General features: G+C 41.8%; 1 protein-coding gene across 4 annotated transcripts in view; it reads left to right on the top strand.

Annotated features, from left to right (window-relative positions):
- The window catches only part of LOC112241647 (neuronal acetylcholine receptor subunit non-alpha-3), a 28,740-nt gene extending 16,885 nt beyond the window's left edge, over positions 1-11,855 (top strand). For 2 of the 4 annotated variants that reach the window (XM_042315134.1, XM_042315131.1), the window contains 8 exons: positions 734-778; positions 3,558-3,667; positions 5,076-5,207; positions 7,561-7,664; positions 8,569-8,846; positions 9,090-9,280; positions 9,601-9,817; positions 10,068-11,855. In XM_042315134.1, coding sequence (XP_042171068.1) covers positions 734-778; positions 3,558-3,667; positions 5,076-5,207; positions 7,561-7,664; positions 8,569-8,846; positions 9,090-9,280; positions 9,601-9,817; positions 10,068-10,211 — 1,221 coding nt within the window. In that variant the 3' untranslated portion in view covers positions 10,212-11,855. Of the gene's footprint in view, positions 1-733; positions 779-1,399; positions 1,451-3,557; positions 3,668-5,075; positions 5,208-7,560; positions 7,665-8,568; positions 8,847-9,089; positions 9,281-9,600; positions 9,818-10,067 lie in introns of those variants that run through there. The other 2 variants (XM_042315132.1, XM_042315135.1) reach the window with 2 other exon arrangements.
- Positions 11,856-15,000: the final 3,145 nt, after the last annotated feature.

The raw sequence follows: 15,000 nt of genomic DNA, 5'->3' as shown, positions 1-15,000 counted from the left end.
GGGTCATCCTAAAAGGAGGGAGGAGTAAAGGACAGGAGAAAATATGGTTACTCTGAGAGGAAGGAGTGAGGAAAGGGGGGAGAGAAGGAGAGTGAGGAGGTAGAGGAGGTTTTAAAGTGTCCTCTCTCTCACCCTCTTGCTCTCTTCTCTCTGTCTCTAATGGGACCATTGGGCCGAGAGGAGCTAGATAGCATCGATTATTTACACTGACCTCCACAGACACACACACAAATGAGCACGCACACACAAACACAAACACACACACACACACACACACACACACACACAAGCACGCGCAACCACTCTCTCTCTCTAAATTGTTCTCTGTCCCTCTCTCTAACTCTAACATCACAAACACACAACTGTGTGAACCACATTTGTTCCTAGTCCTTGTGAGGCAGTCACACACTCCTCTCTCACATTCCTGTAATGACTACATACTGCCACCTTGTGGACATTTAACCAAAATGCACCAATCTGCCTAAAAACCCACCTTTGACCATTGATTCAGTCAGGTAGACAGACATTCATTCTGCCCCACTGCCTTTCTGGGACACAGAGAAACCATGACATCTGTGCCATGGATTTTCACTCCAGTCTAATTTGACTGACATCCTTCCAAACTTCTTCAACTTCTAATCATGCATTCTGTCTTTCATCAAAAACTTTACTTTTAGTCATGCAGACATTGTTCATAATGCATATTCCTTCTCTTCTCTTCTTGTTCTGACAGGATGAGAAGAATCAGCTGATGACTACTAATGTCTGGCTATGGCAGGTAAGGACCAATCAGCTGATGACTACTAATGTCTGGCTATGGCAGGTAAGGACCAATCAGCTGATGACTACTAATGTCGGGCTATGGCAGGTAAGGACCAATCAGCTGATGACTACTAATGTCTGGCTATGGCAGGTAAGGACCAATCAGCTGATGACTACTAATGTCTGGCTATGACAGGTAAGGACCAATCAGCTGATGACTACTAATGTCTGGCTATGGCAGGTAAGGACCAATCAGCTGATGACTACTAATGTCTGGCTATGGCAGGTAAGGACCAATCAGCTGATGACTACTAATGTCTGGCTTTGACAGGTAAGGACCAATCAGCTGATGACTACTAATGTCTGGCTATGACAGGTAAGGACCAATCAGCTGATGACTACTAATGTCTGGCTATGACAGGTAAGGACCAATCAGCTGATGACTACTAATGTCTGGCTATGACAGGTAAGGACCAATCAGCTGATGACTACATCTCTCTGGCTTTGAACACAAAAGGCCAATCAGATGATGACTACTAATGTCTGGCTTATGAAGGTAAGGATAATCAGCTATGACTATAATGTCTGGCTTTGACAGGTAAGGACCAATCAGCTGATGACTACTAATGTCTGGCTATGGCAGGTAAGGACCAATCAGCTGATGACTACTAATGTCTGGCTATGGCAGGTAAGGACCAATCAGCTGATGACTACTAATGTCTGGCTATGACAGGTAATTACCAACAGCAGCATCTCTACTGTAGTTTGAACACAAAAGGCCTCTGATGTTAATGTTGTAATATTAATGCTTCAACAATGTCTTATAATGTTGTTATAATATTATGTTATAATGTTATGTTGTAATGTTATGTTATAATATTATGTTGTAATGTTATGTTGTAATGTTATGTTATAATATTATGTTGTAATGTTATGTTGTAATGTTATGTTGTAATGTTATGTTGTAATGTTATGTTGTAATGTTATGTTGTAATGTTATGTTATAATATTATGTTGTAAAAGTATGTTATATTGTCATGTTATATTGTCATGTTATAGTGTAATGTTATAATGTTATGTTGTAATGTTATGTTGTAATGTTATGTTGTAAAAGTATGTTATATTGTCATGTTATAGTGTAATGTTATAATGTTATGTTGTAATGTTATGTTGTAATGTTATGTTGTAAAAGTATGTTATATTGTCATGTTATATTGTCATGTTATAGTGTAATGTTATAATGTTATGTTGTAATGTTATGCTGTAATGTTATGTTGTAAAAGTATGTTATATTGTCATGTTATAGTGTTATGTTATAAACGTATGCTATTTTGTTACGTTATATTGTCATGTTATAAAAGTATGTTATAATGTTATGTTATAATGTTGTAAAAGTATGTTTTAATGTTATATAAGGCCGTCATTGTAAATAAGAATGTGTTTTAACTGACTTGCCGAGGTTAAATAGTGTTATGTTATATTGTTATGTTATAATGTAATGGTATAATGTTATTTTATAATGTTATGTTGTAATGGTATATTGTTATGCTATAATGTTATGTTATTATGTAATGGTATATTGTTATGTTATTTTATAATGTTATGTTATTATGTAATGTTATGTTATAATGTCATTGTATATTGTTATGTTATAATGTTATTTTATATTTTTATAATGTAATTGTATATTGTTATGTTATAATGTAATGGTATATTGTTATGTTATAATGTCATTGTATATTGTTATGTTATAATGTAATGGTATATTGTTATGTTATAATGTAATGGTATAAAATGTATGTTATATTGTTATGTTATAATGTTGTATATTGTTATGTTATAATGTAATGGTATATTGTTATGTTATGATGTTATTTTAAATAAGTTATTTTGTAATGTTTTAAATGACTTGTATATTGTTAAATAATGTTATGTTATATTGTTATGTTATAATGTAATGGTATATTGTTATGTTATAATGTAATGGTATATTGTTATGTTATGATGTTATTTTATATTTTTATAATGTTATTTTATAATGTTATGTTATAATGTAATTGTATATTGTTATGTTATTTTATAATGTTATGTTATTATGTAATGTTATGTTATAATGTCATTGTATATTGTTATGTTATAATGTAATTGTATATTGTTATGTTATAATGTTATTTTATATTTTTATAATGTAATTGTATATTGTTATGTTATAATGTAATGGTATATTGTTATGTTATGATGTTATTTTATATTTTTATAATGTTATTTTATAATGTTATGTTATAATGTAATTGTATATTGTTATGTTATAATGTTATTTTATATTTTTATAATGTAATGGTATATTGTTATGTTATGATGTTATGTTATATTTTTATAATGTACTTTTATAATGTTATGTTATAATGTAATGGTATACGGCAGGGTAGCCTAGTGGTTAGTGCGTTGGACTAGTGACCAAAAAGTTCAAATCCCCGAGCTGACAAGGTACAAACCTGTCGTTCTGCCACTGAACAGGCAGTTAACCCACTGTTCCTGGGCCCTCATTGAAAATATGAATTTGTTCTTAACTGACTTGCCTAGTTAAATAAAGGTTTAAAAAAAAGTTATTTAGTTATGTTATAATGTAATTTTATAATGTTATGTTATATTGTTATGTTATAATGTAATGTTATTTTATAATGTTACGTTGTAATGTAATGGGACATTGTTATGTTATAATGTTATGTTATTTAGTTATTTTATAATGTTATGGTGTATTGTTCTGTTATAATGTAATGTTCTATGTTCTGTAGGAGTGGGTAGATGTGAAGCTCCAGTGGAACCCTGATGAGTATGGAGGAATCACCTCTATCAGAGTTCCCTCTGAAACAATATGGCTGCCAGACATCGTCCTCTATGAGAAGTGAGTCCACACTACTTCCTGCTTCCTATGGGCTCAGCTCTGTGTTTTCAGACTTTCTTTGATACTTTATTGTACCTGAAAAATCAATGAATGCTTTCTTAGAACCTGCTTTACTTGTAAGACAACTCTTCACTCTAAATGATAACATAGTGTATAACATAGTACTTCTGATGACTTTTCTTCCTATTCACTTCATTAATCTTAGCCGGATTAGCATGGAGGTCTATTATAATAATTTATGTTAGCAGGGTTAGCATGGAGGTCTATTATAATCATTCATGTTAGCCGGATTAGCATGGAGGTCTATTATAATCATTCATGTTAGCCGGATTAGCATGGAGGTCTATTATAATCATTAATGTTAGCAGGATTAGCATGGAGGTCTATTACAATAATTTATGTTAACAGGATTAGCATGGAGGTCTATTATAATAATTTATGTTAGCAGGGTTAGCATGGAGGTCTATTATAATCATTAATGTTAGCAGGGTTAGCATGGAGGTCTATTATAATCATTAATGTTAGCCGGATTAGCATGGAGGTCTATTATAATAATTTATGTTAGCAGGGTTAGCATGGAGGTCTATTATAATCATTAATGTTAGCAGGGTTAGCATGGAGGTCTATTATAATCATTAATGTTAGCAGGGTTAGCATGGAGGTCTATTATAATCATTAATGTTAGCAGGGTTAGCATGGAGGTCTATTATAATCATTAATGTTAGCCGGATTAGCATGGAGGTCTATTATAATCATTAATGTTAGCAGGGTTAGCATGGAGGTCTATTATAATCATTAATGTTAGCAGGGTTAGCATGGAGGTCTATTATAATCATTAATGTTAGCAGGGTTAGCATGGAGGTCTATTATAATCATTAATGTTAGCCGGATTAGCATGGAGGTCTATTATAATAATTTATGTTAGCAGGGTTAGCATGGAGGTCTATTATAATCATTCATGTTAGCAGGGTTAGCATGGAGGTCTATTATAATCATTCATGTTAGCAGGATTAGCATGGAGGTCTATTATAATTATTCATGTTAGCAGGATTAGCATGGAGGTCTATTATAATCATTCATGTTAGCAGGGTTAGCATGGAGGTCTATTATAATCATTCATGTTAGCAGGGTTAGCATGGAGGTCTATTATAAGCATTCATGTTAGGAGGGTTAGCACAGAGGTCTATTATAATCTAGTATCGTTTTAGGAAAACCAGCGCTACCACGCAGCATCCTGAAAGGTTCTGCTGGTCCTTTTCAATAGCCTCATCGTCTTTTGTTGTGTGCTTTAAAATGTGTCTAACACAACTCCTTCCCTCCCTTCCTTCGTTCCTCCCTCCCATCCCTCCCATCCCTATCCTAAACCCTCCCTCCCTGTCCCCCTTACTCACTCACTCACTCCCCCCAGTGCTGACGGGCGTTTTGAGGGCTCTTTGATGACCAAAGCCATCGTAAGGTCAGACGGGACAATCAGGTGGACCCCTCCGGCCAGCTACAAATCTTCATGCACCATGGACGTCACCTTCTTTCCCTTCGACAGGTGGGACTGACCGCTGGACACACACACACACACACGAACGCTCACACGCACACAACATACACGCATGAACACTCACAAGCTCACGCACACATAAACACTAACATGGAAGCAGATACACACAGACACACACACACACACACACTAATCAACCAAACAATCCATCAGTCCTACCTGTCGGACGGGAAGAAGGTGACATCCATGATTATCTCTGTTTTACTATATCACTTTATCCATGATTATCTCTGTTTTACCATATCACTTTATCACTATCATTTATAAGATTTGTTGTGTCACTTCTTCTCCTTTATCACTCACTCTCCCCTTCCCTTTGGTTGGCTGGTTGATTGGTTGATTGATTGGTTGATTTGTTGATTGGTTGATTTGTTGATTGGTTGATTGGTTTATTGGTTGGTTGATTGGTTGGTTGATTGATTGGTTGATTGGTTGGCTGATTGGTTGATTGACTGGTTGATTGGTTGGCTGATTGGTTGGTTGATTGACTGGTTGATTGGTTGGCTGATTGGTTGGTTGATTGACTGGTTGATTGGTTGGCTGATTGGTTGGTTGATTGACTGGTTGATTGGTTGGCTGATTGGTTGGTTGATTGACTGGTTGATTGGTTGGCTGATTGGTTGGTTGATTGAGATGTGACTGGTGTATATTTTTTTGTTAAACAACATTTAAAAAAAGATATATAACTTCTTTGTTACTTTACAATATAAATACTTTAATATAAAGTCAATTTAACAACACAGACAGAACTGCAGTCACCACAGACAGAATGTTTTCCCCTCCCCACCACAGACAGAATGTTTTCCCCTCCCCACCACAGACAGAATGTTTTTCCCTCCCCACCACAGACAGAATGTTTTCCCCTCCCCACCACAGACAGAATGTTTTCCCCTCCCCACCACAGACAGAATGTTTTCCCCTCCCCACCACAGACAGAATGTGTTCCCCTCCCCACCACAGACAGAATGTGTTCCCCTCCCCACCACAGACAGAATGTGTTCCCCTCCCCACCACAGACAGAATGTGTTCCCCTCCCCACCACAGACAGAATGTGTTCCCCTCCCCACCACAGACAGAATGTGTTCCCCTCCCCACCACAGACAGAATGTGTTCCCCTCCCCACCACAGACAGAATGTTTTCCCCTCCCCACCACAGACAGAATGTTTTCCCCTCCCCACCACAGACAGAATGATTTCCCTACAGACAGAATGTTTTCCCCTCCCCAACACAGACAGAACTGCAGTCACCACAGACAGTGTTTTCCCCTCCCCAACACAGACAGAACTGCAGTCACCACAGACAGAATGTTTTCCCCTCCCCAATACAGACAGAACTGCAGTCACCACAGACAGAATGTTTTCCCCTCCCCAACACAGACAGAACTGCAGTCACCACAGACAGAATGTTTTCCCCTCCCCAACACAGACAGAACTGCAGTCACCACAGACAGAATGTTTTCCCCTCCCCACCACAGACAGAACTGCAGTCACCACAGACAGAATGTTATCCCCTCCCCAACACAGACAGAATGTTTTCCCCTCCCCACCACAAACAGAATGTTTTCCCCTCCCCAATACAGACAGAACTGCAGTCACCACAGACAGAATGTTTTCCCCTCCCCACCACAGACAGAATGTTTTCCCCTCCCCAACACAGACAGCATGTTTTCCCCTCCCCACCACAGACAGAACTGCAGTCACCACAGACAGAATGTTTTCCCCTCCCCAACACAGACAGAACAGCAGTCACCACAGACAGAATGTTTTCCCCTCCCCAATACAGGCAGAACTGCAGTCACCACAGACAGAATGTTTTCCCCTCCCCACCACAGACAGAATGTTTTCCCCTCCCCAACACAGACAGCATGTTTTCCCCTCCCCACCACAGACAGAACTGCAGTCACCACAGACAGAATGTTTTCCCCTCCTCAATACAGACAGAATGTTTTCCCCTCCCTAATACAGACAGAACTGCAGTCACCACAGACAGAATGTGTTCCCCTCCCCAACACAGACAGAATGTTTCCCCTCCCCAACACAGACAGAACTGCAGTCACCACAGACATAATGTTTTCCCCTCCCCAACACAGACAGAATGTTTTCCCCTCCCCAATACAGACAGAACTGCAGTCACCACAGACAGAATGTTTTCCCCTCCCCAACACAGACAGAACTGCAGTCACCACAGACAGAATGTTTCCCCTCCCCAACACAGACAGAACTGCAGTCACCACAGACAGAATGTTTTCCCCTCCCCAACACAGACAGAATGTTTTCCCCTCCCCAATACAGACAGAACTGCAGTCACCACAGACAGAATGTTTTCCCCTCCCCACCACAGACAGAACTGCTCCATGAAGTTTGGCTCGTGGACCTACGACGGCAACATGGTGGACCTGGTCCTTGTGGACCACTACGTCGACCGTAAGGACTTCTTCGACAACGGTGTGTAGGATTAAAATACTCTTGAAGTAAAACGTCTTGCTACTCCAAAAGCTTCAGAAGTCAAGCAACAAGATACTTGTTCTAACTACAGTAATATCTCACGGGTATACAGTGTATAGAGGGAAACGTAAGGCTGTTTCATTACCAGTTAATACATGTTGGTTAAAGACACCATTTCTACCAGAAACAGCAGGTAACTAACCCGGTTTGTCAGTCTCTTCCCACCACAGTTGATGAAGACGTTAATCAGTATGACAATGTCCTGTCTCTCTATTTTTTGTTTTAAAAAATGTACCTTTATTTAACTGTCAGTTAAGAACTAATTCTTATTTTCAATGACGGCCTAGGAACAGTAGGTTAACTGGTCTAGGAACAGAGGGTTAACTGGTCTAGGAACAGTGGGTTAACTGGTCTAGGAACAGTGGGTTAACTGGTCAAGGAACAGTGGGTTAACTGGTCAAGGAACAGTGGGTTAACTGGTCTAGGAACAGTGGGTTAACTGGTCTAGGAACAGTGGGTTAACTGGTCAAGGAACAGTGGGTTAACTGGTCAAGGAACAGTGGGTTAACTGGTCTAGGAACAGTGGGTTAACTGGTCTAGGATCAGTGGGTTAACTGGTCTAGGAACAGTGGGTTAACTGGTCTAGGAACAGTGGGTTAACTGGTCTAGGAACAGTGGGTTAACTGCTTGTTCAGTTAACTAGTAGTCCAACACTCTAACCACTAGAGTGCCGCAATCATTTAATATGCTGAAAATAGTTTGGGGGAATGTTGTCAGCTCAGGGATTTGAACTTGCAACCTTTCGGTTACTAGTCCAACAATCTAACCACTAGGCTACCCTGCCGTCCCAACTATCCAACAACATTTAAGATAACATGCAATCACTGATCCAATTCCCTTACAGGTGAATGGGAGATCCTCAACGCCACCGGCGCCAAGGGCAGCCGACGGGACGGTATCTACTGGTACCCCTTCGTTACCTACTCCTTCATCCTCAAGAGGCTTCCTTTGTTCTACACACTCTTCCTCATCATCCCCTGTCTCGGTCTGTCCTTCCTGACCGTGTTGGTGTTCTACCTCCCGTCTGACGAAGGAGAGAAGCTGTCTCTGTCCACGTCGGTCCTGGTGTCTCTCACCGTGTTCCTCCTCGTCATAGAAGAGATTATACCGTCCTCCTCCAAGGTCAGTGGAGGTCGCTGGGGACTGTCTGTCTGTGGAACACTCTTGAGCCTTTTTAAACTACTTTGCCAAGCCGAGCTGTACTACAGGGTCGGCCATTGTTGTTGGTACCGTACTGGAAATGACCATGTGCCAAGAGAAAGGCAGTCCAGTGCGGTTCAGCTTGGCCCTGTAGTGGGAATCAGGTGTTGTTGTTCTTTAGAGATGTGATATCATGAACATGTTATTTATGTATTCATCACCAAGGTGATCCCTCTGATTGGAGAGTACCTCCTCTTCATCATGATCTTCGTCACCTTCTCCATCATCGTCACGGTGTTTGTCATCAACGTCCACCACCGCTCCTCAGCCACCTACCACCCCATGGCCCCCTGGGTAAAAAACCTCTTCCTCCAGAGGCTACCCAGACTGCTTTGCATGAGGGGACACACTGACAGGTACACACACAAACACAACTTCTCTTTTTTCCAGTTTATTACCAATAATTGATTGGGTTGATCTTTTATGATTCAATTCAATAACAAATTAATAAAATCAGATTTTAGAAGATAAAATGAAAATATATTGAGGGAATATAACAACTGTAGTTCAACCCTGATGTGAATAAATAAAGAATAATAATTAGATATTGTTGATGTATATTTTATGATTTTCTTTCATTTAATGGAAAGAGAGAAAGAGAAGTGACTACGTACTTTATTCCTGAATAATCAATGTTGTGATTGTCGTGATTAGTTGTAACTGGTGTAATTGCTAGGTACCACTACCCAGACATTGAGCTGCGTAGCCCAGAGCTGAAGCCCCGCGGAGGTCCAGGGAGGAGGGGGGCGTCGGGCCAGGGCCAAGCCCAGCAGAGAGGCCCTGTCGGGGGGAAGGAGGATGAGAACCATGCCTGGTTGGCCATGCTGGAGAAAGCCACCAACTCAGTACGGTACATCAGCCGTCACATCAAGAAGGAACACTTTATCAGAGAGGTAGGGGTGTGTCTGTGTAACTGTCTGTCTCTATATCTTTTAGTTTTCAGATGGGGAAAAAAGTGTCTTATTGTTGAGATCATTCTCTTTTTCCCCTCCCTCCCTCCCTCCCTCCCTCCCTCCCTCCCTCCCTCCCTCCCTCCCTCCCTCCCTCCCTCCCTCCCTCCCTCTCACACTCTCTCTCACACTCTCTCTCACACTCTCTCCCCCCTCTCACTCTCTCTCTCTCTTTCCCTCTCTCTCCCTCCAGGTGGTGCAGGACTGGAAGTTTGTGGCTCAGGTGTTGGACAGGATCTTATTGTGGGTGTTCCTCACTGTCTCCATACTGGGTACCATCCTCATCTTCACTCCAGCCATCACTTTGTACCTGACCACTCCCCCCTTCAACACATAGACCCTATCAGTAGACCCTAACCCCTATAGGCATAATCAGTAGACCCTAACCCCTACACCCTACCACCTACACCCTACAACACATAATCAGTAGACCCTAACCCCTACACCCTACCACCTACACCCTACAACACATAATCAGTAGACCCTAACCCCTACACCCTACCACCTACACCCTACAACACATAATCAGTAGACCCTAACCCCTACACCCTACCACCTACACCCTACAACACATAGACCCTACCCCTACACCCTACAACACATAATCAGTAGACCCTAACCCCTACACCAGGGCTGTTCTATGTCGGTCCTGGTCCTGGTGGGCCCAAACACTTCTGGTTTTCATCCTCTCCTTCTAATAAGAGACTAGTCCAGTCCTGGGACACCAGGTGAGTGCAACTGACTGGAATTGAACAGCCCTGCTCTACACCCTAAGCCCTACACCCTGCCTACTTCAGGGGTATTCAAATCTTACCCAACGAGGTCCGGAGTACTGCTTGTTTTCAGATTTTTATTTGAGGGCTCTACTCCCTAACCCAGTGTTTCCCAATCCTGGTCCTATGGACCCAGAAGGGTGCACATTGTGGACCCCCCAGCACCAGGTTTGCAGTGTGTTGGTGCCAGTAGTGTAAAGTACTTTTTAAATCAAAATAATGGTTGGTGCTGGGGCCAGGACCAGGATCAGTAAACCCTGCCCTAACCCCTACATCCTAACCCCTACATCCTAACCCCTACACCCTACATCCTAACCCCTACACCCTACATCCTAACCCCTACACCGTACATCCTAACCCCTACACCCTACATCCTAACCCCTACATCCTAACCACTACACCTTACATCCTAACCACTATACCCTACATCCTAACCCCTACACCCTACATTCTAACCCCTACATTCTACACCCTACATCCTAACCCCTACACGCTACGCCCTAACACCTACACCCTACATCCTAACCCCTATATCCTAACCCCTACATCCTACATCCTAACCCCTACACCTTACATCCTAACCCCTACATTCTACACACTACATCCTAACCCCTACACCCTACATCCTAACCCCTACATCCTAAGCCCTAACACCTACACCCTGCATCCTAACCCCTATATCCTAACCACTACATCCTAACCACTGCACCATACATCCTATCCCCTACCATCCTAACTCCTACACCCTACATCCTACACCCTAACCCCTACATCCTACCATCCTCATCTATTCAGATGTACCTTAGTGCCAGACATTGAAGATCCTGACCAAGTCCCCGACCACTGCTCTCAACACCTGCTAAGTACCGCACAGCCCCCATCCCCAAGACCTCCAAACCATATGCAACGGAGTTGGAATCACTACCTTTTCTACGGTGTGACGCTACGACGCTGGGGGTCAAGAGGGGGGTCATGTGTATTTACGAGGCAGAGGATCCCTGGTTGGTTGGAGCCCAGGGACATGGGAGGAAGCTATACTGTGACGCTTGTTACACAACTCCAAGATTTACCGCAACTCTAGCCCGAGTCATCAACCCCTAACTCTCTCTCTCTCTCCCTCTCTCTCTCTCTCTCTCTCTCTCTCTCTCTCTCTCCCTCTCATTCTCTCTCTCCCTCTCTCTCCCTCTCCCTCTCTCTCTCCCTCTCCCTCTCCCCCCTCTCTCTCTCTCTCTCTCTCTCTCTCTCTTTCTCTCTCTCTCCCTCTCCCTCTCCCTCTCTCTCTCCCTCTCTCTCCCTTTCTCTCTCTGTGTCTCTCTCCCTCTCCCTCTCGCTCTTCCTCCCTCTCCCTCCCTCTCTCTCACTCTCTCCCTCTCTCTCTCTCTCTCTCTCTCTCTAGCCCCAGTCACCAACCCCTAACCCCTGACCCTAGAGGTCACCCTCCAAATTTTCCTTTGGAAGAATCTAAGTCTATCGCGACCTCTTCACCCTTGAAGCCCTACCCCCTATACCTGCAAGTGGAATTCAACTTCCTTGTCCTAAAATACACCACGTAATGTAATTATGACTACTGTACATCATCACTGATAGCCTGGGTACCAGTCTGTTTGTGCTAATGTTCCACTCCTCGTCATGTCATGTTTGGCACTTGACACTGAGTACACGGAGTGGAATGTTAGCACAAAACAGATCTGGGTTTCAGGCTACATTACTAAAAGGACTTCATCTCCAAACTGTACAACACATAGTCACTTGTTTACGTAACTATATACAACGTAGCCTGATTGCCAGTCTGTTTGTGCCATCACTCTAAATCCTCCTCACTCATAGTCATGCCAATTGGCTAGCCTGGTCCTAGATCTGTTTGTGCCATGATTCCAACTCAAGGAGTAGCACAAACAGATCTGGGACCAGGCTACAAATGGTATATCAGTGACGGTAGTGGAGTTGTCAAGAGCACAAACAGATCTGGGACCAGCCTAACTATAAAGTGCACCTGTTGTTCAAACCCTTGGATTCAAGCCAAACACTTTGGTTTACAAGTCAAAACTCCAAGCACTGTGATGTACATGTACATGGGACTATAAGCAATAACCAAGCCACTGATATCTTACACCAAATCTCTATGTTATTATTTGAATTTATTTATGTCGGTTCACGTTAGAAATGTACAAAGTCACCTGCCTGCTAAATGTTCTTTCCTGTCGTCAGTCAGCACATACCAACGACACATTCAGGATTCTTCTTATGCACAATGTTGCCCACACACACACACACAATCACACAAACACACACACACAATCACACACACACACACACACACAATCACACAAACACACACACACAATCACACACACACACAATCACACAAACACACACACACACACACAATCACACAAACACACACACACACACACAATCACACAAACACACACACACAATCACACAATCACACACACACACATATTCTCTAGCTCTCAGTTCTTTCACATGTTGCAACTTGTTGTGTAATATTGTATTGGAAATAAACCTGGTCAATGTAAGGGTCTCATGTGTTTACAGTTTTTTCGATTGCTAAACGACAGTGGGCACAACTGGAGTCACATGTGCAAAATTCTAACTACAGTCTGCACTACCAACAGTCACCTGAGCTAAACAGTTCACATCACCTGCAAAACTCATTCCAAGCAACACAACTCTTAACACATGGCTCAAAACACGCTCAGTGCAGCCAAACACTATGCACAACCCTCACTGAGATAACACACACTGTCACTCAGAACACACTGAGAGTAAAAACACTAGCATCAAACACCAATACAGACAATACAAACTTTTCATCTTTACAGTTTGAACAATTTCAGTGACTTCATACAAAGTAATATTTTCTTCAAAGAAAAGAGTGACATTCTTTCACATGATTTATAAATTTTTTTAGAACATAACAATTCTTTAAGGTAAATGAAAATTAGCAGTTTGCTTCAATAGTCTGTAGTAATTTACGTAATTACAGTAATGAGAAAAAAAAGGTAGAAACTAAAAGTACATACTGTAATTCGAACAATAATTGAGGGGCTAATCCTGCCTCTCTCTAGCATCAGGCCACAGGTTTTCTTCAACATCACATCTAATGTTTTCTCTTGCCATGCACCTGGGGAAGAACCTTCTGGAGTGCCTTATCCATCCCTGGCAGTCCTCTGGACTCGTGTCCTCACATCCGGCACGCATGGCTTCCAAAAGAGACATTTGGTCATGTGGGTGGTGACCAAACACTTTCCACCTCCAGGCAGAGAAAAACTCCTCTATTGGGTTGAGGAAGGGTGAAAATGCAGGCAGGTACAAAACCATAAATCTGTGATGTGCTGCAAACCAATCTGTGACAGCTGCAGAGTGGTGAAAAGCAACGTTATCGCAAACTATGACAAAAACTTGGAGGTTTCTTACTGGCTCCCCCTGTTCTGCTGGCACTAGCTGAGCATAGAGCTGTTCTAGGAAAGCTATAAGCCTTTCTGTGTTGTATGGGCCAATGAGTGGTATGTTGAGAAGCAAACCATCATTGGCCATTGCAGCAAACATGGTGATATTTCCCCCCCTTTGGCCTGGAACCTCCACAGTGGCCCTTTGACCTATAACATTCCTTCCTCTGCGCCGTGTTTTGGCAAGGTTAAATCCAGTTTCATCGATAAATACAAATTAATGTGGTCTTTCTAGTGCTTCCACCTCCATTACTCTCTGAAAAACAGTAAGTGCACAATTTTACTGTAGAAATGCTAGTGTTTTTTTTACTGTAAATATTTTGTATAGCTGTGTACGTAACCTCAGACGTCTTACCTGGACATATTGGTATCTTTGCTCTTTTACCCGTTCACTGTTTCTCTCGAACGGTACAGTGTATAACTGTTTCATTGTAACTTGGTGTTTCTTTAGGACTCGAGCAATAGTTGTTGTGCTGACAGAATTAACATTTTCAAATATATCATTATCAGCCAGCACTCTATCTTGAATCTCCCGCAGTTTTATTGCATTGTTGACAACAACCATGTCAACAATAGCATTTTCCTGCGCATCTGAAAATATTTTTCCTCTTCCCCCTGTTGGGGGCAGCCTTTGGGTCCTGTTGTAAAAATATATTTTACAGTCAAACTTACTGTAATATATATCTGTGTAAATATTCTATAATTGCAATACAAAATAGATTCCTGTAATGTTTTCATTTACTGTAAGGATGTAACTCTCACCTGTTTGCATGATGGAAAATTCGCATTACAGAAGCCACTGTGGATCTTTGCAGATTGGGTTGCACCCTCAACCCTGCCTCTCTCAATGAGAGACCATGGTTCACGACATGGTCTATAC

This window comes from Oncorhynchus tshawytscha, unplaced genomic scaffold (genome assembly GCF_018296145.1).
Source record: "Oncorhynchus tshawytscha isolate Ot180627B unplaced genomic scaffold, Otsh_v2.0 Un_contig_430_pilon_pilon, whole genome shotgun sequence".
Lineage (NCBI taxonomy): Eukaryota > Metazoa > Chordata > Actinopteri > Salmoniformes > Salmonidae > Oncorhynchus > Oncorhynchus tshawytscha.
The sequence above is the reverse complement of the archived record's forward strand: the minus strand, read 5'-3'. Positions and strand labels throughout refer to the sequence as shown.